Below are 23,736 nucleotides of genomic sequence, written 5' to 3'. Positions count from 1 at the left end.
AGCAAGATCATTTTCACATTTCTTCTTGAGAATTTCGGCCATGGTGGGTGCATGAACACTATGGTTTTTCTCACTTGATTTTTACACCATAAATCATTAATTCCTAACCAAATCACTTGAAATAAAATCAAGTCCACCGTCAACACACCATAGGGAAGATTCGGCCAATGGAGGGTGATGGAAGAAAATGAATTTTTCTTGTTTGCTTTTCAAGCTACACATCACTAACTAACTAAAAGCACTAGAATAACATGAAATCTAGCTAAATTCAAGATCAAAACCACTCCCCCCATGTCCGGCCAACAAATGTATCCTCATGCAAACTTGATTCTCAACCATGGAAAATGAAAAAGAATGCATAGGGAAGGTAGATCACAAGCTAAAATCAAGAAATTTTACCTTTACTTGCTTAATTTCTTAAAATCCACCAATTTTCTCTTGAATTTTCTAACTAGGGTTTTGTTCTTTCTTTCTTTCCTCTTTTCCTTGGTGAGGCCGAACATGAAGAATGAATAAGAGAGGTGTGTGCTGATTATTAATGCAAATTATAAACAAATATAAGCTTTTCACTTGTCACCATACCATTGGTCCATTTTTAAACTTAATAATTAAGCATTTTTTCTCCACCATATAAAATATCTCAATTATCCATAATATAAAATGTTAATGGATGAAATCCTTAGACATGACAAGTGTTGGGTGGAGTAAAATTCCAATTTTGCCCTTGGGTGGCAAAATGACCATTTTACCCCTAGGTCATGAAAATTCCAATTTGACTCCAAATCGATTCTCGAACTCCGAATCACCATATTAAATCATTCTGGGAATTTAAAGTTCTAAATTTCATCTTAAAATCTTTATTTGGTCTAGTTCGAGGCTTATATCAACTTAGTTGTACCATTCCGTACACTACCGTCTTTTGACGATTTTTCGGGACTTTCCAAGTATGCAAGCATATTGTCAATCACATGAATAATATGGTAAATATTTTATAAGGTTGGGCTTGACATAAAGGGATACGTCAGAGGCGTTGGAGAAAAAGATCGGAGCAATTCCTGAAGCATTGAGTGTCATAATAGGTTGAAAAGAATAAAAAGAGAATTAAGGAGTAGAAGAGAATTATAGAGAAGCTTTGGAGAAGAATGTGTTAACTATGAAAGGAAGAGAAAGTCTCGAATAAATTGTGACGGCTGTATATATAGTGCAAAAAGTGATGATTACAAGAAAAGGTTTTAATGTACTTAATGAATGACATTATTAAAAAGAACTTTAATGTTGGTAACCATTACTGAGAGTTAATATTGAGTAATAGTTAAAAACTCATTATGTGACCATTAATGTAATTACGTATAATAAGACTTGTTCTTGAGTAGAAAGTAATAGAATAGAGGTATATATGAAAATGTACAAGAGAAGAAGCAGTACGTGAACAGATATAAGAGAAGAAGCTGTACGTGAATAGGTACAAGAGAAGAATGTGTACGTGAATAGGTACACAAGAACAAGGTAAAAGGGGAAATACTTGTACTTCAAAAAAAGTTAAGAGGAAGATCTCTTAACTACCTCTACATCTGAGCCACCAAGGCAAACTCTCCGAAACATCTTAAGATTAAAGTAACCCATGAACCTTGCCACTTATTCCGAGTTGCTTTCACTCTCATTCATGTAAAGTGGTTATTCAAGACGAAGTAATTGTTTTACTTGTATTAGTTATTCCATGTAAAATAGTACTCTGATTATTTTAATTGTTTTGCGCGAAGTGCTTCATTTATTTTAGTTATTTTCATTATTCTCTGTACAATATTATACTGTAAAATAATTTTTTTTAAAAAAATATTAATTAAAATCAACTATCTATAGTGGGCTACCTTTACGCTCGAATAATATGGCTAGCATCCAAATGGGGTCTTCGAAATATGGAATTAATGTTCATGACAGTTGAGGACTGGTTTAGGGAAATTCAGAACAGGGTTACTAAAAACGAATTGGAAGACATAACAGGTATTATGTGGGCATTATGTAAAGCCAGAAACCTACTCATATTTAAAAACTAGCATTTGGATCCGTTGGCTGTCATCAATTTGGGGTAGGACATGGTGCTACATAAGAAGGGTCGATGCAGGGATCGAAAAACATACAAGATGGAGATGTCCTAGTGGTTGGAAACTTAACACTGATGCTGCAGTCTTCAAGACAGATGGAGTTCAGCAGATAGGAGCAAGATTGATTATTAGAGGACCAACGGGCAAGATACGATTAACTGGTATCAAAAGGCTTCAGTTAGGTTTGTGTGCAGATGAAGCTGAGTTATTAGCTTTAACCTGGTCTGTGTACAGTGCTACATTGAAGAAAATATAGAGCTTGAAGTCGATATTGACAACCAGACAGTGGTTGGATAAGTTAATCACAAGAAATATAGTGGAACTCTAGGAAATATTGTGGAAGACTATTTAATGGCTTTAGAGGAAATAAGTTGCAGGTCTTTGGAATATTGCCCAATGAGAGTGTGATGCAGCTGCTCAGATGATAACGCAAGTTGCAAAGGGCTTGGATGCAGAACAGCTATTCTAGGGATACAATGGACATGCCAAACCAAGTTTTTTAACGAGGCCTTTCTTACATGTATAATGTGATAGGGTGATTCAATTTTATTGAGATTGATTAAAGTGTATCTGTTATGAGCTCCCATTGTAATTCTTATGATGAATTAATGAAATATCTATCCAAGTAATTATATTTGACAAATCCAAAATTTTGCAATATACAAACCCAATACAAGCAAAAGATAAAGATGAAGAAAAGTCCAACAAAAGATACAAACCCAATAAAAATCAGTATCCGAAACCCAATCTAAACCAAACAAAAGTCGTCTTGGACCAAAGAGGCAAGTGGGTGACAACAAAAGAGTAGTCAAGGACATGAAATCAAAGATTGCCAAGGCCCTGTCACCATAACAAAACCAACAAACAATCAGTCCATCTTCGTCTATTGTTAGGGTTTATCATCAAGGCCCAGCATCCAGGGTCAATGCTTTTCTTTCCCTTTTTTTTTTATTCCAAGGTCAACGATGATTGAGCCTTGACCTTTCCCAATTTCCCACCAATACCGAGCACTAGCCATTGTCTCAATGTACAAGTATAAAAAATTCATTATATACAAGGCGGATAATATAGATTCAGAAATTTTTCTAAATAGTGTTATAATTAAATTTATTTCGATTTGGAGTCTTTGACCTCATTATCTACAAAATTATAATCAAGATTTCACATGTATACTTGGTTGTTTGCAAACAGTTTACATTAATCACTAAACAAAGTGTCTCTTCAACCTAATGCCAGATGCTTTACCTAACTTAATAAAAAAAATGCTTTTCTTTCTAATTATAATAAAGATTTCACATGTATGTTTGGGTGTTTATACATTGCAGATATGATCCCTGTCCCATAAGGTATAGAATGATTTGAGAAGATTACAATACGTTAAACAACCATTTGTATTAATTTTTTGTGGTTGAAAAGTCATTTCTATTTTGTTAAACATAATATGATTTTTTTTCATTGAAAGATAAGATAGAATTTCATTTATCATCAAGGAATAAAACATTTCTTGAGACTGTACAATACAAACATATATTTGTTTCTTGTAAGGACTCTTTTAGTAAATAATGGGAACTTGAGTGTTTATGTTTACTTCAAAACATAACACTTCTATTGCTCTTGATTTCTCTACTCTTATCTTAATTGTTTTTTGTGTGTTTAAATGGTTGACAGGAAATCTTTTATATAAACTTTCAAGTCTCTTTTTTAAGACTACAACCTTTTCATCAAGACGTCTTTTTGTGTCAAACCCTGCTTTGTAAAATAATTATAATGTCATTCACATACTCGATAGAATGTTTGTATATTTAGGAAGTTCGAGAAATTGTTAAAAGATGATATTGCCCCTAATGGTACTATTGAGTCGATTAAGTCTTGAACTAGTTCAAATAGGAATTTTCAGGTGAAATTAAGAGTTTCACAGATCAGGGATGACTCAAAATGGTAATTCGGAGTTCGAGGATCAATTCGGAGTCAAATCGAAATTTTCACTATCTAGGGGTAATATCGTAATTTTGCCACCTGAGGACGAAATTGAATTTTTTGAGAGAATTTAGATCAAATTTGATTAAATGGAGCATGATATGAGTATAAGGAGTGAAAATTATGCATTTTGGTAATTTTTTCAATTTTTGGGGCAAAAATGTAATTTTTCACTTTACGGGGGTAAAAGTGTAATTTTTAAAAATTTACTCCACCAAAACTTTGGAAAAGTCTAGAAATTTCATGGAAGATATAGCTAAGTGAAGAGGATTGAGTGGTAGAAAAAGAAAGTCAAAAAGAGGGCTAGAAAAAAATAAAATAATAAAATATTCAAAAGGTAAATAAAATAATAATATTTTATTAAGCCTATTAAAAGGCTTGAAAGTTCCAGAATTCTTCATTTGGAGGGTCAGCCAAAACCAGCAGGAGAGAGAGAGAAATAAGAACAAACCCTAGAGTGAGAAAATTCAAAGAAAAAGTGTGATTTTTCAAGGAATCAAGTGTTTAAAGTTATGATTTTTCAAGCTTAGCTTAAGGTTTATCATTTCCATGCATTTCTCCTTATTTTCCATGGTTAAATTATGTGTTTTGATGATGGATTCAAATCTGATCATATGGGTTTAGAGAGAGAAAGTTGTTAGATTAATTTGATTTTGAACTATGTTAGTGTTTAGTGTTAGTTTAGCATGTTTATGAGTAAAACAACAAGAAAAATATTCATTTTCTCCATGAATTTCTGTAGCCCGAATCTAGCCAATGGTGTGTGAGGATGAGGTTGACTTTATTTTAAGAGAATTAGATGGAAAAATGATGAATTATGAGGTTGAAAATTTAATGGGAATTTTTGGTGCAAAAAAATTGAAATTTTTACCCACTAGGGGTAAAAGCGTAAATTGTGATCCGAACTGATAAATTGGACCACATTCACAGTCATTGAGGTATTGTGGATATAATTGGATAATTGAAATTGAAATGGATGGAATTGGAGTTGAATTGGAGATTTTAGAAATTTATACTGTGTATAGGCGAGTTAGGTTGGACATTGTGATTAAGCGATTATCCAAACATTTCACACCCTATCTAGTGCATACGCATGGATAAGAGCCTGAAATAATATATATTGATTTGACACCAATTATTAAATTTTTTGTGTCATGTATTGTGGATAGGTGGTGAGCTATCTGATACAGGTAAAAGGCTACACCCGAAGACCGAGAATAGGAGTGTATCTACTCCTATTACAATGAGTAAACTTACTATCGTCTTAATTATCTAGAGTAGATTTATTTAATTGTGTGATTTTATGGAAAAATGGTTTAATTGGAAAATTATTGTGTTTTATGGGAAAATGGGATTTTATAAAATAATTTTATAAAGTTTTTAAAAATTTAATAATGATTTCAAAAATAGAGTAATTGGAGACCTATACTATGATTGTGTTGTTTATCCATGATTTTACATTAAATGGCTTATGATAAATGTGGGTATGACTGATTATTTTTATGATTTAAAGAATATGTGAACTGCTTTGATTTGCCTTGAATGTGTTAAGTGAGCCATGTCATACTATTGTGATTTTATTGGTTGGTGGATTATAAAGTGGGCACTGCAGTGACGGGGGTTCCGTGGGCTAGCCTAATTAGAGGGGCACGGTTCCCAATTATTGAGTTTACCTCGATTGGAGAGGCGCGTAGGATAACTCCCGAGGTAGGATTTGGGTACACTTCACGCTGGCCACCACGTGAAAGTGGGACTCAGCCAACGCTAAGGAACGGCTGTATTGTCAGAGGTGAAATGTGTTTGTGTGTGTGACAATAAACAGCCTTGGTGGTCTCGGTAAGATGCTTTCGCGAGGTATCCCCGAGAATGGATTTTTGGCAAGGGCCAAGTTTTTGAAAAGTGCATAAGCCATGTTGAGTAATTAGATGAAATCCAATTATTTATATGGGTTGGGATGAATTATTTTAATTGTCTCCTATTACTCGGCTTTAGATTATTTTGATGATATCTGTCTACTCACTGGGATTTTATAATCTCACCCCTTCTTCCTATACATTTTTCAGGCTCAGAATAGGCAGTAGACTGTCAATTGTATCGAGAAGTAAATTTCAGAGTTGCATCCTAGAAAGCAAGGTTATAGACTTAAACCTTCTCAATTATTTGGGGGCTCACGTGTCGTTGTAATTTAAATTGCATACTCTAGTTTTCTATATTATAGTATGTATAAATTTATTTTGTTTTTATGTGCAGAAAATTAATTTTTTGATGTTTCAAAAATATACATATATATATATATATTGTTTTACATTAAAATAGATTATTTTAATTAATATTTTTAGTTTATTTTATTATTCAAAAAAAAAGGAAAAAAGATAGAGGAATGGAAAAACTGGTACAAAAGCCTTGCGAGGTCTCGAAAGGCGTTCTGGGGAAGAATGTCTATCAAGGCTTCGCGGCTGTTGTCACGGGCTCGATGGGAGTTCCGGGTTATGACATTTTGTCTAAAGGATAATTTTACATTTTGCAAGACACAATTTTTAGATAAAAGTATTGTTTCAATAGTTACTTTATAAAAAAACAATCATTCATTTCATAAAACACTATAAAAAAATAACTTTTCATTTAAAGAGATAACCTTTATTTTGAAAATACATCAACATAATGAAGGCCGGCAATGCAAGAAGAACTGTTACATAGAGGTCCAAGAGGAGGATAAGTTTTTCAAGCTCTGTCAAATCATTCTTAGTGTCACTAAGATACTAGGAGGATCCACGTAGTCAATCTTGAGCACAAATAAGGGCTTGCAGCATCTTAAAAGTTAAAGAACTCCTATATGTATGCCACTAATGCTAAAAGTTGATTTCAAAGCATTTATGGATGGAGGAATTGCCAATTCATCATGAGCTAGTAAAGTAAGAGTAGGATACCTATGACTATTGAGTTTCCAACAAATGAGACCTATGACTATTGAGTTTCCAACAAATGAGAACATCAAAGTCATCGTTATCGATTACATCAAGCTCATTTAAACTCAAATACCTTTCCAATTCTAATTTATCCTATTCCCTGCCAATTGCAATCTTATATCTCTTAAATTTATTTAGAAGAGCAATACTAGCACTGGAGTCAATTTCATCATTACCTTCTAAAATTTGTCTCACTTGGGATTGCGATTGGCTACTGTCATCAACTTTCTCAAAAGGAGGAGGTTGTACACTTTTTAGGTATTCAGCAAGCAACTCTTCCATTATCTTTTTTCAAACTCATTCAAATACATTTTCTTTAAACAAAACTCCACAAACACAAGTTTCTTCCTTAGATTAAGAATAAAGGCAACATAAAGCAACTTATTCATTTTTTCTATATTTTCCCAATACTTATCAAGTTTCTCTTTCATTCTCTTTGCCATTGTTTGCAACTCAATATCAAGATGTCTTTACATATCTCTCAAAAGGCAATAAACACCACAATATCATCAAGAAAAGTATTAACAGTGACATAATAAATACCTGAAACTTTTACTGTGAGTGAATAAATATGTTTCAAGAAAATATTCAACCTTTTAACATTTTCCCAATCCTCATATTCAGCATCCAATCTCCCATCAACAAATCAGCTTTATAACAAAGATCGACTTCCTCAAATAAATTAAAAGCTGTTTCAAACTTTTGAGCTGTTTCCAACATAAGGTAAATGGAATTCCATCTAGTAGTAGTAACATCCAAACACAACAAATTCTTTGATTGAATATTTATAGACTTAACTCATTCTTTGAACTTTGTTAAACCTAGTAAGTGATTGTCTCACATATCTAACCGTCCCTCTAACATGAGCACTTGAATCATTCATTTCCTTCAATCCATCAGTGACAATGAGATTAATAATATGTACAATGCATCTCATATGTAGAAATTTACTTTCTAAAAAACTATCTCCTGATAAGTTCAATTTTTTCCCTATGGCCTCACCTTTGTTATTATAAACGAGACAAAAGTTTAAAATTCTTTTGTGCAATTTCCAATCATTGTCTATAAAGTAAGCTATAAAACACATATAATTCATTCTTTGAATTGATGTTCATATGTCTGTGGTCAAAGAAACTCTAAAAAAAGTTGTTCTCAATATATGCTTGAAATGGTTCATTCCATCAACAAAAAAGTTATAGCAATCTTTAGCAACAGTCCATCATGATGGCAAAATAAATCTAGGACATGAAGTTAACATGAATTCTTTAAATCCTTCCCATTCTATAAATCTAAAAAGCAACGCATCTCTAATGCTCATTTCAGCTAAAGCCATTCTAATGGCTTCTTGACTAAATTTCTATGTTTTTACTGACCCATCGCCTAATTGAAAAGCTAATTCAGTTTGAGTAGAATCATTAGCACTAAGTAACTTTTTGCTAGAATTCATGTGATTCTTTAAAGCACTTGTGCCATTATATTTAGTATTAGCATAAAGTTCCATACCACAATAATTACATCTAGCTTTACTTTCACCTTGATCATTGATGAATTTGGTGAAGTATTTCCAAACTTCAACCTTGGTGGAAATGCTTTCCTTTTCTTAGAATGAATAGCTTCACTTTCATTGGTGGAGATTGCAATTTGTTGTGTAGTCAATGACGATGACAAGGACAACATGGCAATAGGTGTAGTAGCATCACTAAGAGCAGGAGCTAGATTATCGCTTTGACTTGCCATTGAAATCTTCAATCTATCACTCAAAAAGAATCAATTGATTAGCAAATATGTAATTCAAGAATCTATTACTTTAATCAAAATTGAACACTATATAAACAATTTATTGCTTAGCTAATGTATTGAATTCGACAAGCTAAGAGCAGAGGATAACCGAGATATAAACAATTTATTCAGTATTTATCATCAACATTAAATATTCATTAAAACTGTAAATCATAGAGATATAAACAATTCCTATTAAAAGAAAATATATTCCTTTGGCAAAACAAAAAAGGAAGAAACCAATTGCTTTTGAAAACAATGCATAACAGGAATGTATATGGATCTTCCATAAAGAATATCTCATCAAGATATTCACAAATCCACAAGCATTCTCAAATCCATATTACAACACCTCCAACTATCTTTTCACAAGACTTCACATAACTTATAGTGACTATACCATCACTAATTCTTTGTCTCACAATGCTATGTCAAAGTTCAATATATCAGCTCTTTTCACTGTATGCTTGATTACATGCCTTTGATACTGTTGTTTCATTGTCACAATGTATCAAGATTTGTGCCATTAGTTTAGGCCACAATGAAATTTCATAAAGTAAATCTCTCAACCATTTTGCTTCTTGGGTGGCAAATACTAAGGCTATAAATTCAGCCACCATGTTAGAGTCTACTTGACAAAATTGTTTCTTGGAACCCCAAGAAATAGTTACCCCACCAATCATAAAAATCTAACCAGTCATATAGGTATGATCCATTCTATTTGAGTTCCAACTAGCATATGTATGCCTTTTTAAAATTAAAGGAAAACTTCAATAACAAATACCATAATTCATTGTACTCTTTAAGTACCTTCGAACTTTATGAACAACATACCAATGTTCTTTACTTGGATTATTTGTAAATTGGCTTAGCATCCCAACCGCAAAAGCAATGTCCGGCCTTGTACACACCATAACATACATTAGACATCTAATCACCCTTGCATATTCATTTTGTGCTATCAACTTGTCTTTTTTGGGGTTTTAACCTTAGATTAAAATTAAAAGGCATAGACATTGACGTACAATCTAACTTACACATACTTCATTATAATTTTTTCAATATAATGAGATTGAGACAATGTTAGGCCATTATTGTCCCTCATTATTCTTATACCAAGAATAACATCCCACACCCATATCTTTCATTTCAAAATTCTTTGATAAGAACCTTTTGATGTCCTCCACTTGCTCCAAATTGGTACCAAAGATTAACATGTCATCCACATATAGATAAATGATGACACATTTACCATTATGAAACTTACTATAGACATATTTGTCAAATTGATTGATCTTGTATCCATTTGCTAGCACAATCTCATCAAACTTTTCATTTCATTGTTTAGGTGTTTCTTTTAATCCATATAAGGACTTTATAAGCTTACACACTTTCCTTTCTTGACCAGGAAAGGTAAACCCTTTGGGTTGTTCTATATACACCTCTTCATATAATTAACCATTTAGAAATCACGTTTTAACATCCATTTGGTGAATTACCATCTCATATATAAATGCAAGTGCTATAAGCACTCTAATTGTAACTATTCTTGCTACTTGTGCATATGTATCAAAATAATTAATACCTTCCTTTTATTTAAAATTCTTAGCCATTAACTTTGCTTTAAACTTATCAATGGTTCCATCAACTTTTATTTTCTTTTTCAAAATCCATTTTCAACTTATTGGCTTGGAACCCAATGGAAGGTTTACCAATTTCTAAGTTTTGTTTCCTATTATTGACTCTATCTCATCTTGCATTACTTCTATCTAAAAAGAAGCACCTTAAAATCCCATTGCCTCCTCATAAGTTTAAGGATCACTTTCACCTTCTACATTAAAGTAGTAAGGTAAGTATTCACATGTATCTTCTCTTATACCTTTTACTAAGTATATGAGGAAATATGATCCATGTGTCTTTGTTTTTCTAATTTCTTTACTTCTTCAAAGCTTAATAATTTTCTCACCATTTTTCGAAAGTTTATCACTTTTTGTTACTAGTTATTAGGGTCTTGAAATTGAATTAAACCTTGTTTCATCAAAAATAGCGTCCCTTGATTCCATGACGGTATTAATGGAATATAAATCATTAAGCTCTATCACCATGAAACAATATGCTTTACTATGTTTAACATATTCTATGAATGTACATTCAATTCCTCTTTCACCCACTTTCCTTTTCTTTTGTTATGAAACTTTTAGTATAGCTCGACAATCCCAAACTCTTAAATAATTAAGGTTTAGCGTTCCTTTTTTTTCATAGCTCATAAGGAGTAGTTTTACTCCTTTTGTTTGAGATTCTATTTAGTATATGTCAAGCCATTAATAAGGCTTCTCCCAAAATCCTTTTCCCAAACCCAAATTAAAATGCAAAGCATTAACCATATCTTTAAGAAATCGATTCTTACATTCTGCTCCACCACTTTGTTCCGATGTGTATGAAACGATAGTCTCATGAATAATACCAAAGGACACAAAATACTTGAGATCATAATATTCACCTCCTCTATCACTTCGTAAACATTTGATAATCAATTCACAATGCAATCCAATTTTAGTTTTATAGATTCTAAACTTCTCTACTACTTCATTTTTAGCATGAAATAAGTAAACATAACAATATCTAAAGAAGTCATGTATAAATATTACGAAGTATTTCTTTTCACCACTTGTTGGAGTACTATCATGTCATAAATATCATAATGTATTAATGCAAGTAATTTGGAATTTCTTTTGATCTTAAGAAATGAGCTTTTTGTGATTTTAGTAACCATGCATGTCTTGTACATATCATTATTTCCATCAATATTAGGTATCAACTTTAATTTAGTCATATCATGCATTCTTCAATAATGAACATGACCCAATCTATTATGCCATAGATTAGACAATACTACTTTACTATCATGAACATTAAATGAGGCATCAATATAAGTAAAACTAGTAGCATTCTTATTAATATTAAGCTTGAACATGTATTCAAATAAGTATCCACTGTCCACATATGGTCCACCTTTTGTAAAGATGAACTTATTTGCCTCAAGTATTAATTTAAAATCATATTTATTCAACAAACCACCTGACAAAAGATTCTTTCTAACTTTCGGTACATAATAGATATTGTTTAGTATATGTATTTTTCCATAAGTAAACATGAGTTGCACGATGCATTTTTCATTCACTTGTGTAGTGGAGGAATTTTCCATGTACAATATCGTTCCATTATTAACTACTTCAAAAGACTTGAAGAAATTCTTGTCCTTACATACATGCTTAGTTACACCAGTGTCAATCCACCATGCTCCATCATCTTAGAAAAGATTGATCTCAGAAACCATAACAACAAACTTGTTGTTGTTCACACCTTGTGTCTTGTATATCAAAAGTCTACATTTCGCCTTGAAGTGTCCAAGTTTATTACAATGAAAACATGGACCTTTTTTGTTCCTTTTGATCTTATAACTTTTGCCATTCGTACCAATTAAATGTTTTCTTTTGTTGTGCGAGATCGACTTGTTTGCTGGTTTGTGTTCCATCACATGGACTTTGAAGTCTCAAGATTATTTCCATCAAAATCCTTTTCTTTTCATCTTGCTTAACTTCTTCTTGTTTGTAATAATCTTCTTCTATTCGAATATGATTATCAAGGTCTTCGATAGATATCTCCTTTTTCTTATGTTTTAGAGTTTTTTTTAATAACTCTCCATGAAGGGGAAAGTCTATCAATTATGGAAGACACCACAATAGCTTTATCTATATTAAGATTATATTGCCTAAAGCTATTTAGCATGCATTCAAGATTATGAAATTGATTCATAATAAAATGATCATTTATGGATATGACAAAATACTTCCTTCCAACCAATATGCATTTACTATGAATATTACATACAATATCATTCATATCAAATAAGGAAATAAACTTATTTTATAATCAGATGAAGCACCATTTTGCCACAAATGATTACCATTCATAGATTCTTCTTCAAAGCGATCTAACTTGACTATATTGGTAGTCATCTCTTTTAGTAAAGTCATTTTTCATTTCAATTACACAAAAAATAAATCTTAAAATTGTTGGTGCAAATGAGGTTTAAATTAAATTCAAGAAATCGAAAAAATTGACTTCAAGGTAAGCTTTTTAATAGACACTATTTTAAAAACTTATTTTGCTCCCACCAAACGGTATGCAAAAGAGAATTATGCGAATAGCCTTACAACATGCATGGTTTACTAGAAGGAATAGAATGAGAATAGAATAGTCATTCCAAGGGAATAGAATAGAAGAATAACTATTATGTAGATTGGTTCATGGGAATGGAATAGATAGAAATTGCTATTATTACTTATTCCATTATTTGGTTAGTAGGAATAATTTTAAAAATAGTTAACGAATAATGGCTAAATGATAAAAATATATTTTGTTAAAATTTAAAATTTTTTAATTAAAAACCAAAAATACTAAGAAAAAAATACTCTTTATTAAAATTAAAGAATATATTTTGTTAAAAGATAAAAACATTCTAAGTAATAAAATCAAAACAACTTTTACTATAATTAAATAATATTTTCATCAAACATATTTTTATTATAATTTAATAATATTTTGTATTAGAAGATAATCAAACCTTTTATTATAATTAAATAATCTTTAATATTAAAAGACAAAATATATTCTTCATTAAATTTAAATAACACTAAATAATATTCTTTATTACATTTATTATATTCAAATAATATTATTAAATAATATTCTTTATAATATTTATTATAGTTAAATAATATTAATCTATTAAATAACATTTAAATATTTTCATTTTCATTTTTTTGAAAATGAAGTAAAAAATTTTGTCTTCTGCGCTTTAGAGAAAGGAGTGAGGAAGAGAGAAAAAAAATAGGTTTAGTATTTTTTATAAGGTAATTTTTTAAATTATAAAAAGATATATTTGTTTAATCAACTTTTTTTCTTATTCCCAATAATTTGGATTTGCCATTATCAAAGGAGCCTTGGTAATGGCTAATAAGGTTTCTCTTGGAATGGTTATTTCGAAAAATGGGTATTCCATTGAAACAAATACAGTTTTATCTCAAGAATGAGAATAGGGGAGGAATGACAATTCCATTCCCCCCAACCAAGCACCCCCTAGAGTTATAATGAAGACAACGTCTAATTTTGTCTTTACATTATACGAGAGTAGACCGCTAGATACACTCAAAGTTTAGCAAAGTTGTTCGACTTTAAAACCTACTTTCTGCAGCAAATAAATTATAAGGAATTTAGACTCTTTTAATAAATAATGGGAACTTGAGTGTTTATGTTTACTTTCAAAACATAACACTTCTATTGCTCTTGATTTTTCTACTCTTATCTTAATTGTTTTTTGTGTGTTTAAATGATTGACAGGAAATCTTTTATATAGATTTTCAAGTGTCTCTTCTTTAAGACTACAACTTTTTCATCAAGACGTTGTTTTGTCTAACGGATAATTTTACATTTTGCAAGACACAACTTTTAGATAAATGTATTATATCAATAGTTACTTTATAAAAAGACAATCATTCATTTCATAAGACACTATGAAAAAATAACTTTTTATTTAAAGAGATAACTTTTATTTTGAAAATACATCAACATAATGAAGGCCGGCAATGCAAGAAGAATTGTTACATAGAGGTCCAAGAGGAGGATAAGTTTACAGATTAACTTCAACTCCAAAAACAGCAAAATAGATGCTGGTTTAGCTGTATTTCCTTTTATGTCAACTTCCACCTTTACTTTTGGCTGTAATAGCTTGTTGATTAGGAGTAACTTTGCTAGAAATGACACATGTTTCCGAAAGAATAGTTCAAATGGACCCCAATTATTCTCTATGAAGTTAATGCTCAGCATAATGAATGAAACAGAAAATGTTTGTTGCACCAGACAAAATTACATAACACCTAAAATTATCACGATTAATGCGAAATCAACGGTGTAAATCTTTCTCTTATCTGGAAGTTGCAGCAGGATTAAGCCTATTTGGGTACTGCTTCCAATCATTAATCAATATCGAAGTCTAATCATAAACCAAAAATTATGGAGATTAGAGTTCCAGAGGTTTCAATTGGCTCCTGCGGCCTAAACATGCCTGTGATTGGCATGGGCACTGCATCCTATCCGCCAGCGGATGCAGAAACCATAAAATCAGCCGTTCTTGAGGCAATCAAAGCTGGATATCGCCACTTCGATACAGCTTTTGTATATGGGTCAGAGCAGCCACTCGGAGAAGCAATTGCTGAGGCCTTGAACATTGGCCTCATCAAGTCTCGGGATGAACTCTTTATCACTTCCAAGCTATGGTGCAGCTTTGCTGATCAAGACTTAGTCATTCCCGCGATCAAAATGAGTCTCGAGTAACTGTTTACACTCGTAAACTCAAAATTAAATATCACCCTCCTCCTTCCATTCACTCTTCGTAAATTTGTGTTTTGCAGGAATCTTCAGCTAGATTATCTTGACCTTTATCTAATACACTGGCCATTAAAGTTCAGCAAAGAGGTGAGTCGGGTTCCAATTCCGAAAGAAGATGTGTTTCCCCTTGATATCAAGTCAGTTTGGAGTGCCATGGAAGAGTGTCAGCATCTCGGGCTCACCAAAGCCATTGGCGTCTCTAACTTCTCCTCCAAAAGGCTTGAAGAGATCCTTTCCTTCGCCAAAATCCCTCCAGCCGTAGACCAGGTAAGCATGCCGAAGTCTCTTTCTTTTCATTTTTTTGGTTAAATAAAATAGATTTTTGGTAATCAATTATTATCAAGGTAATGGCGTAGTATTATGATATGCACAAGTTGCAACGGGCAACCTCCATGGCATTGCGGCCAAAGACTCATCTACAGTTAGTATTGAATGTGTGGTGACTTCAATGCCAGCTGCGATTGAGAGATGAGACTCACTGTCAATATGTCTATTTGCTGACATTTACCTATTACAGAATCACTCAATCGAAAACTTTCAGACTGATAGGTGATCATTTAGGAATAAATTAATGTCAGCATTGATGAATATGCTTTAATTTGCACATTTGTTAAACTTGAAAGGGAATATACTAAAGGAGTGTCCAGGGGTTCAAATTATAAAGGAAAAAGGCTCTGATACTTCTTATCAAATTAAGAAACAATCATCTAAAATCACAACTATAATTGAATTGCTAAATGAGGGTTCAAATATGTTGTAATTTCTAGCATCTGCCACCTCACGCCAAAAAAAAGATGTGTCTGGTATTGCACTCATCTAGAAAAAGACGTTTTAGCTAAATCCCTGCTGGCCTCTGAAAATGCGACCCTGTAAAGAAGCAGGGGAGAAAGAAACAAAAGCAGTGTGTTGGCCTAAGAGGCTTCTTTTTGGTCCCCTATTGCATGGGGACTTTGATGGTTATGGTTATGGATAACGAAGTACGACTTTTGTCTAAACAAAGACGGAATAAGTTCGGAAATGTCAGCAAGATAATGTACTTGTTTGCTTTGTCTTCAAGGTGGAGATGAACCCACTGTGGCAGCAGAAGGAGCTCAAGGAGTTCTGCAAGGCCAAGGGCATTCATGTGACTGCGCATTCCCCTCTGGGCTCTAAGGGCACAATATGGGGAAATAGCAGGATTCTTGACTGTGATGGACTGAAAGAGATTGCCGAGGCTAGAGGGAAAACAACTGCGCAGGTTGCCTTATCCTGTTGCTGTTTTATTATTATTTTAATCATTGAAAAAGACCATTTTAATCTTTTTGGTTAACATATGGCAGATTGCTCTAAGATGGGTGTACGAGCAAGGGACAAGCGTGATCACAAAGAGCTTCAACAAGGAGAGAATGAAAGAGAACCTTGAAATACTTGATTGGTCCTTGAGTATGGAAGAATTGAACAAGATCAGTTGCCTTCCTCAGCGCAAAGGTGGCTCCCCTAGTACATTCCTTGAGCCCAGCGACCTGGTAAAGGAGCTTGAGGCAGAGCTGTGATATAAACATCTTCAGACGAAGATCTGTAACGATCATACATAAAATATTTTCATGCTTAAAATTTAACTCTGCTATGCTCTAGGATTCCTATTTGAATTAGTCTTTGCCAAGTTATTATTCCCATAAATATTACATTACAATATAAATTGCATATAAAAATGGTACTTGGATGTATCCTAAATGTCAACTAGGGATTGGCCTTATTACACTGCAGAAGTCGGAAAATAATCATTTATTTTGCAACGCAATCTTTTAAAGTCAACTCAAAACAGTCGGTCAAAGGAAACTAATTGAGCATCTTTTTTTCCCGGTAGAGAGGTATAAAAAATAACAGCATCCTACACAAATCCGTCTCATGGTTACGTACAAAGCAAATATTAATAATAAACACATGATGCCTAAAAGTTCTCCAATGCCTAGCCACCCACGTGCAGATCTTACAGATATCCCTTTAGGCATAGTATAGCATCCCCATTTGCTCATGACAATTAGGGCAATCTTCCAGCTAATTTCTAACAAAGATCATAATCATAGACTTCTCTATGACAGCATTGATGGAAATGTTAAGGGACAACTAAACCCTCTACTCACACTTGATGGACCTGTATATGTGACGAACAAAGAGCAGCGAGGCACGGAAACCCACTGTCCCGAGCATCAGGAAGAATCCATAGCAGATGCAAGCCATGTAACCAAAGAAGAACGAGGTTTGCATAAAACCAGACATATCTGATCGTGCATAGTAATAATACAAGCAATAGGCATAGATAAAGAGGCCAGTTGATCCACCGCAAAGGAAAGACCTGTGACAAATTAAGGACTAAGATCGGTAAACAACATAACACTTGAAAGTCATTTAATGTATTATCAACTCACAAAGTCCACAGCCTTCACTATTTTCAACCGAATGGAGACAAAGTTGTAATCAAACAGGTTAAACAAGCCAAAACTGATTCGGTAAAGAACCAATGAACCGACCCCCAAGCTACCACAAGTCTAATTACCAAAATACTAATTTTAGTAAATAAACTATGGCTTCTTTTTTTTTTTTTTTTTCCCTAATAAACTAACCTGCAGATTATCCAGTACCATAAAAACCTAAAACAGAATTAGGGAATTTACTGTTCTTCATTCTTTTTATTCATTTACCAAGGCAGCAGTACACAGGGGGGTTGGGGGTTGTACTTTTAAACCAAAATATTTCGCTTCTTTTCAAGGATTGTAGCAATCCATGTCCACCAACATTATGCATGACAAAATAGAAAGCTAGCCCTTTGCCATTCTCTAACCAACAGATCACCATGAAAACAGAATAATATACTTCTCCAAAAAAAATTATCAAGAAACACAGCCAAAGAAAATGCAAACACGAGCTGAGAAACCCTCAGGAAATTGCTAATAGGCATCCAATTGTCCTTTATACAAAACATAAACTCGCCATTTGTAGCCAATTTTTTTTTACAGTTCTTGAATTACATACAATATTCATCTAAAGGCATGAAAATTTACTTGTCATGTACCATAAACTAAGAGAGCAGCAGGGGAGAAGTGAAATATAGTATGAAATTCCAGATTTTAAAATATGTCAAAAGTGCAAGGCAAAAGGCAATGGAGAAATGAATGCATAATTAGAGAACTTATGTACCTCCACCACCATTCATGATCTTCGGCTGCAAGTTGGAAATATGTCAAAGCCACAGTTATAAAAGCAGTGACAATCAGCAGGATGATGAAGACAATAAACAAGATGCTGTATATGGTATAGATCCTGTGGCCCCAGACACTGGCAAATATGTAGTAAAGCTCAATGTAAATAGCACTAAATGGAAGAAATCCAGCCATTGCCATCTGAGGAATCGCACTCCTGTACCAAGGCAATGGTGGAATCTCTCGAGGATACTTTGTGGTGCGGCAGGGAGCTTGGAACTCAGCCTTGCTATTTTTTCCAGCAATACCACCCAGAACAAGCAAGGGAGATGTCACTAGTGTCCATATGAGGACTATTACTACAATAGTTCCAAAAGGCAGTGCAGCAGTTGCGCTGTATGCAATAGCAACCGTGTTAAGGAAGCAGAATGTGAGAAATAAGGGTCCACAGAAAAGGCAGCCAGTCAATAACAGATTCCTAACCTGTCAAATCAAGAAATCACAGAAAACCATTGGTCCACTTAGAGGCCTAACTTTTAGAAGCATCACATTTGCATTTCATACTAGCAGATAAAATCCATCTACACATACCCAGTTCTTTCCTTCAAGCTGACAGTAGAAAGAAGTAGCTGTATATCCTGCAATCCCTGATGTAAGTGCATATATGACCACTAGGGCAGTAAACAGAGCACCGCGATTGTACGGATAGAAGACACCAACCAATGCAAGCATAAAAATGAAAACCGTTCTGATAGACAAACAAAGGTCCAGGAGAAATTAGAGAGAGGAACATCAATAATTGACATATAGATCACAATGTAATAACTGTAGCTTCAGAAATCTAAAAGAAACATAAATACAGAATAAGTGGGATTCTTACAAAGTGAACAGCTGTGTTCCAGATCCAAGAGCAGCAGCAAACAAAGATTTGAACTTTGGGAATCGGAATACATCTCCATGAATATACTTCCATCCAGTCTCTTCTTGGTCATCAGCTGCTTCTTCATCTTGACCATACCTTTCATAACAAACCAAACATTTATAGAAACCAACAACCACAAAGGAAATAAATAAAAACATGAGAAATATATACAAATACATCTAATAGATCTCACTTAATGAAATCATTCTTCAAGACCCGCATGAGAATCGTTGCAAGGAAACCCGTTAAAAGGAGCACCGTCACACAAGAGTTGATGATAGAAAACCAATGAATCTCCAAATGATGTGGCAAAGAAGAAGACATGGAGTACTTGTCCATCCTCTTCTCGAAAGGAGTCTCAGTCTCCTTCCATTTCACAGTATACATAAACTCAGCATCAACTTCCTTATCCTCAGTCAAGTCCACAAGCGAATGAGGATCCATCCTAGCACTGATCTCAATTACGCGATCCTTGTTATAAAGTATATCGAACTGGATATGCTTGTAAAGGAAATACTTGTACTCGCTCGGATCAGCTTTTCCCTCCTTATCAACTTTTCCAATAAAACCCCAGATAGGTAAATCATCATAGTACATTTGGAAATAATAATCCTTGTCAACCGCCTTACGGAAAATGGCAACCTCATCTTTTGAAAGCTTCGTCTTACAAACAACATAAGAATCTCTTTCCTCTCTAAAGTTAAGTTTATAAGGCGCGTTTACGAGTCTATCACCATTCAAGACCTCACCTAACGCTTCTTTCTTCTCCTTTAAATGATCTAAATTCCATCCAAAAATAGACAAAATTTAATTAAATCTAAATTAAATTATTTAAGATCTGAATTTGTAAAAATAGAAATAAAAAGAACCTGGAGAACAGAAGGGCAGATCAAAGTAGCGATAGGTTTCACTGGAATCAAACAAACAACATTAAAAACATGTTAATTTAAAGACTAATCCAATCAACGTGTTAAACGTAATGAGATTTTAATTTTAATGTTCCAAACGCGGACTCCTTAAATGGAAACAAAGGCACTGACTCGGGATCCGGATAATGAGTAACTCAGATCTAAATTCAGATCTAGTAAAAAAGAAAAAGAGGGGAAATTATAGAATTACCTGGGGTTGTGGAACGGGCCGACCTTATTGGCGTAGAGCGGGACAGGATCACCGTCTTTGTAACGGTGGTCGGAGGCGTCGGATCTAACATGGGAAAGACAACAGAGGAATAAAACTCCGAGGATTAGAAACGTCGGACAATTGCCGAGGTTTTTCATTTTTGGGTGGAGGAAGAGAGAAAGGGAGAGGGAAGTGTGAAATTCTGGAGTGTGGAAAAATGGATGAAGGAAATAGAGAGGTGGATGTATGGAGTAACCAAGATAACTAAATGAATAATAACCAAGTTCTAATCTTTCCCCTTTTTTTTTTCCTTTATTATTCCGAATACTGCTACCATTTAAAAATAAAAAACAATTTCCCATTTTTGTTTTATATGTCAAAGGGATTTTCCGGATTTTTTTATTTTTTTAAAATATTTAACCAAATGCAAATTGGCAGAAAAGAAAAACCAAAGTAAACATAAATCCTTAATACATTATTATTCAAGATTTAATGCTTAAATAAGATTATTCGATTATTCATAAAAACAATCAATATTATAAGAAATAAATTCATGAATATTTGAATAATTCGACATTTTATCATTTCTTGTTATTAACAAAAAAAACCAAAAACAAACTATTGCATAAGTCTTTTATTATTATTATGTCAATTATAAGTTTTATAAATTTAACATATTTACTATTAAGATATGAAATGTGTAATATAACCCGTATTTTTATTTCTTTATTTTTTCTTAAAATGTTTTTAATTGAAATGAATAAATAATTTAATTAAATATAAACAACATGTGAAAAGGAAAAAGTTGGAAAGAAAAGTGTAAATCAAGGAATAAATCTTCAATAAGAAATTAATATTCATTGATCCTCGAGCAGCTGATAAAGTTCTATGCTTATTGTGCAAGACTAATTAACTATATACGTACATATAAATGGTAATAATAAACTAATAAAGGAGACTTTACAAGATGTCAATAACCTTACCCAAGTTTTTGAAAATATTAAATAAAATAAATAGGTTTAATCTATATAAATTTTATCCCTTTACCAAAAATATAATTTTATAAATCAGATAACACAATTAAATTATTTAAATAATTTTATTTATTTGAAACATATCAATTTTAAATATTAAAATTATAATGAGGTATTCATCTAAGAATATATATATATATATATATATATATATATATATATATATATATAACTTTATTATGCATTTGAAATTTATGCCATGACTTTACCCATCGGATCTTGGATTATATATATTAAACAAGGTAAATCATTCTTATTTTATAAATTCCACTCTTATAATTTCAAATTAAAATCTCAAACTTTCAAGTTAGAATTTCAAATTCTAATCATTTAAATGTCTCCTTCGCGACATATATTATAAAACATTTGTTAAAGAATTATAATGATATAATTACATATTTTTTAAGTAAAAGCTTTGATTTTCTATCATAATTACACATAAAATAAAATTAATTTTAATCTAACATTTGTCAAAGCGTTTCACTTGAAAAATTATGTAAGAGCTACTATTTATAAATGTGAGTTTCATGTAATACTTAGATGATATTGTACAATTCATAATTATAATTAATTAATTGTAATATAATAATTATAAAACATATACTCTTTTTAAACAATATATTTGTAATCCTTTCTTGGCCCAAGTGACAATATATAATTTGACAAGACCAAAGATAGAGATAGCAATGTCATCACTTGTTGAATTAATTGAACCATCTAAAATAAGCCCTCAACTGAGGCATAATTACAAAAATTAAGAATTTAGAAGATAAAAGTTTGTAATTATTAAATTATATGATTTCACTTAAAACGAAATAATAATTGGATTCGAATATGCTTTACATCTTAATTATGTACACATTTTTAGAATCAAAATATAAGTCAAGAAGGGTTAATATTAAGATAATATATATTTTGTATTCAAATTTGTTTCTAAAATACATAAAATAAACACAATAAAATGGAAACTAAAATATTAAAACTTTTAACAAAAACAATTTAGAGTTGCGAAATGCATCTAGATGTGGGATCTTTTAATCTTACTTAATGAGATGGCAGATTGGTACGAAAGTTTAATTAATGAGTTCCAATCAAAATTATTTGATTAACTAAAAGAGATAATTTATAATTAATCAGTAAATTTACAAGGAATACCATAATAATATCTCATAATTATAAATATTATTCACATTTGTTGAAAAGTTAATTTTCTATCATTACCACTAAAGTTATTTTAAACGTAGCCATCCTTAACTCAATGCACTTATAATGGGTAAATGAAATCGAAGGATTTAATAAATACAAAATTTTGCAATAGTTTAACTATCAATCTCAAATAGAAATTATTATATTATTTGTTGCCTAAAAATAGAAATTAACATCTATTTATCAGTCTCAGATTCATTTTATTTGTATTTGATATCTATCCAAATAATGGAGAAGTATTAGGGAGAGTCAACATGTCCTAAAAAAGGACCTTAGGTGGCATGTTGGAAATGGAGAATATATACAAATAAGCAGTGAATGTTAGATATCCTACGAAAAGCAATGACATTCAATCAACTTGTAGATGACTTGATGAAGGTCTCTGATTTGATAGACAATGCTGCAATGAGGTGGGATGAAGATAGAATTAGAATTTTATTTCCTCTTTATGAATGCAACTTAATTTTTTCGATATCATTGAGTAGAAAAAGACCTAGTGATCCACAGATTTGGGTTGATAATGAGTTTGGGGTGGACATTGTCAAATCTGGTTACAAACTGATATCATCTTCCTATTTGGCGTTGGAGGGTAGCAGCTCAAACAATAACTTGGATCGAATGATGTCCTGCCAGCCCATGTGGCATTGCACCAAAGAAGAGTGAATGTAGAGTTGATCTACCCTTATTGTTGGGAGAATATCGAAACAGACTTCCATTGTTTAGTGGGTGTAAAGGGGTTCTTGTAATAAGGAGAGAAAGCGTTGCAAATAAGTAAATGGATGCGTTAAAGGCTAGAGAAAGGAAGATTGAAGCAATTTCTGAAATACTGATTGTCATGGTAAGTGGAAGAAAATAAAAGAAGAATTAAGGAGTAGAAGAGAATTAGAGAAAGAAGCTCTGTAGAAGAATGTATTAGTTGTGGAAGGAAAAAGAAGTCTCGAATGAATTGTGAAAATTGTATATATTGTGCCAAAAGTGGCGGTTACAAAAAAAAAAGGCTTT

The 23,736-nt window shown here is 32.3% G+C and overlaps 2 protein-coding genes across 2 annotated transcripts; one reads left to right on the top strand and one right to left on the bottom strand.

Annotated features, from left to right (window-relative positions):
• The first annotated feature begins 14,896 nt into the window (after nt 1-14,896).
• LOC18609968 (D-galacturonate reductase-like) lies at nt 14,897-16,952 on the top strand. The gene is made up of 4 exons (XM_007045352.3): nt 14,897-15,216; nt 15,298-15,541; nt 16,332-16,511; nt 16,594-16,952. Exons 1-4 carry the CDS (start codon nt 14,900-14,902, stop codon nt 16,804-16,806), a joined length of 954 nt encoding a protein of 317 aa, XP_007045414.3. The 5' UTR covers nt 14,897-14,899; the 3' UTR covers nt 16,807-16,952.
• A 71-nt stretch (nt 16,953-17,023) lies between these two features.
• On the bottom strand, nt 17,024-20,777 carry LOC18609965 (transmembrane 9 superfamily member 3). The gene is made up of 7 exons (XM_088803391.1): nt 20,495-20,777; nt 20,245-20,285; nt 19,569-20,154; nt 19,334-19,471; nt 19,045-19,201; nt 18,452-18,936; nt 17,024-17,609 (listed from the first exon to the last, which is right to left on the bottom strand). Exons 1-7 carry the CDS (start codon nt 20,650-20,652, stop codon nt 17,390-17,392), a joined length of 1,785 nt encoding a protein of 594 aa, XP_088659517.1. The 5' UTR covers nt 20,653-20,777; the 3' UTR covers nt 17,024-17,389.
• Between the last annotated feature and the right edge of the window lie 2,959 nt (nt 20,778-23,736).

Source organism: Theobroma cacao, chromosome 2 (assembly GCF_053813885.1).
Source record: "Theobroma cacao isolate CCN51 chromosome 2, ASM5381388v1, whole genome shotgun sequence".
Taxonomy (NCBI): domain Eukaryota; kingdom Viridiplantae; phylum Streptophyta; class Magnoliopsida; order Malvales; family Malvaceae; genus Theobroma; species Theobroma cacao.
Note: the sequence above shows the minus strand (reverse complement) of the source record. Positions and strands in the feature narration are given on the sequence as shown.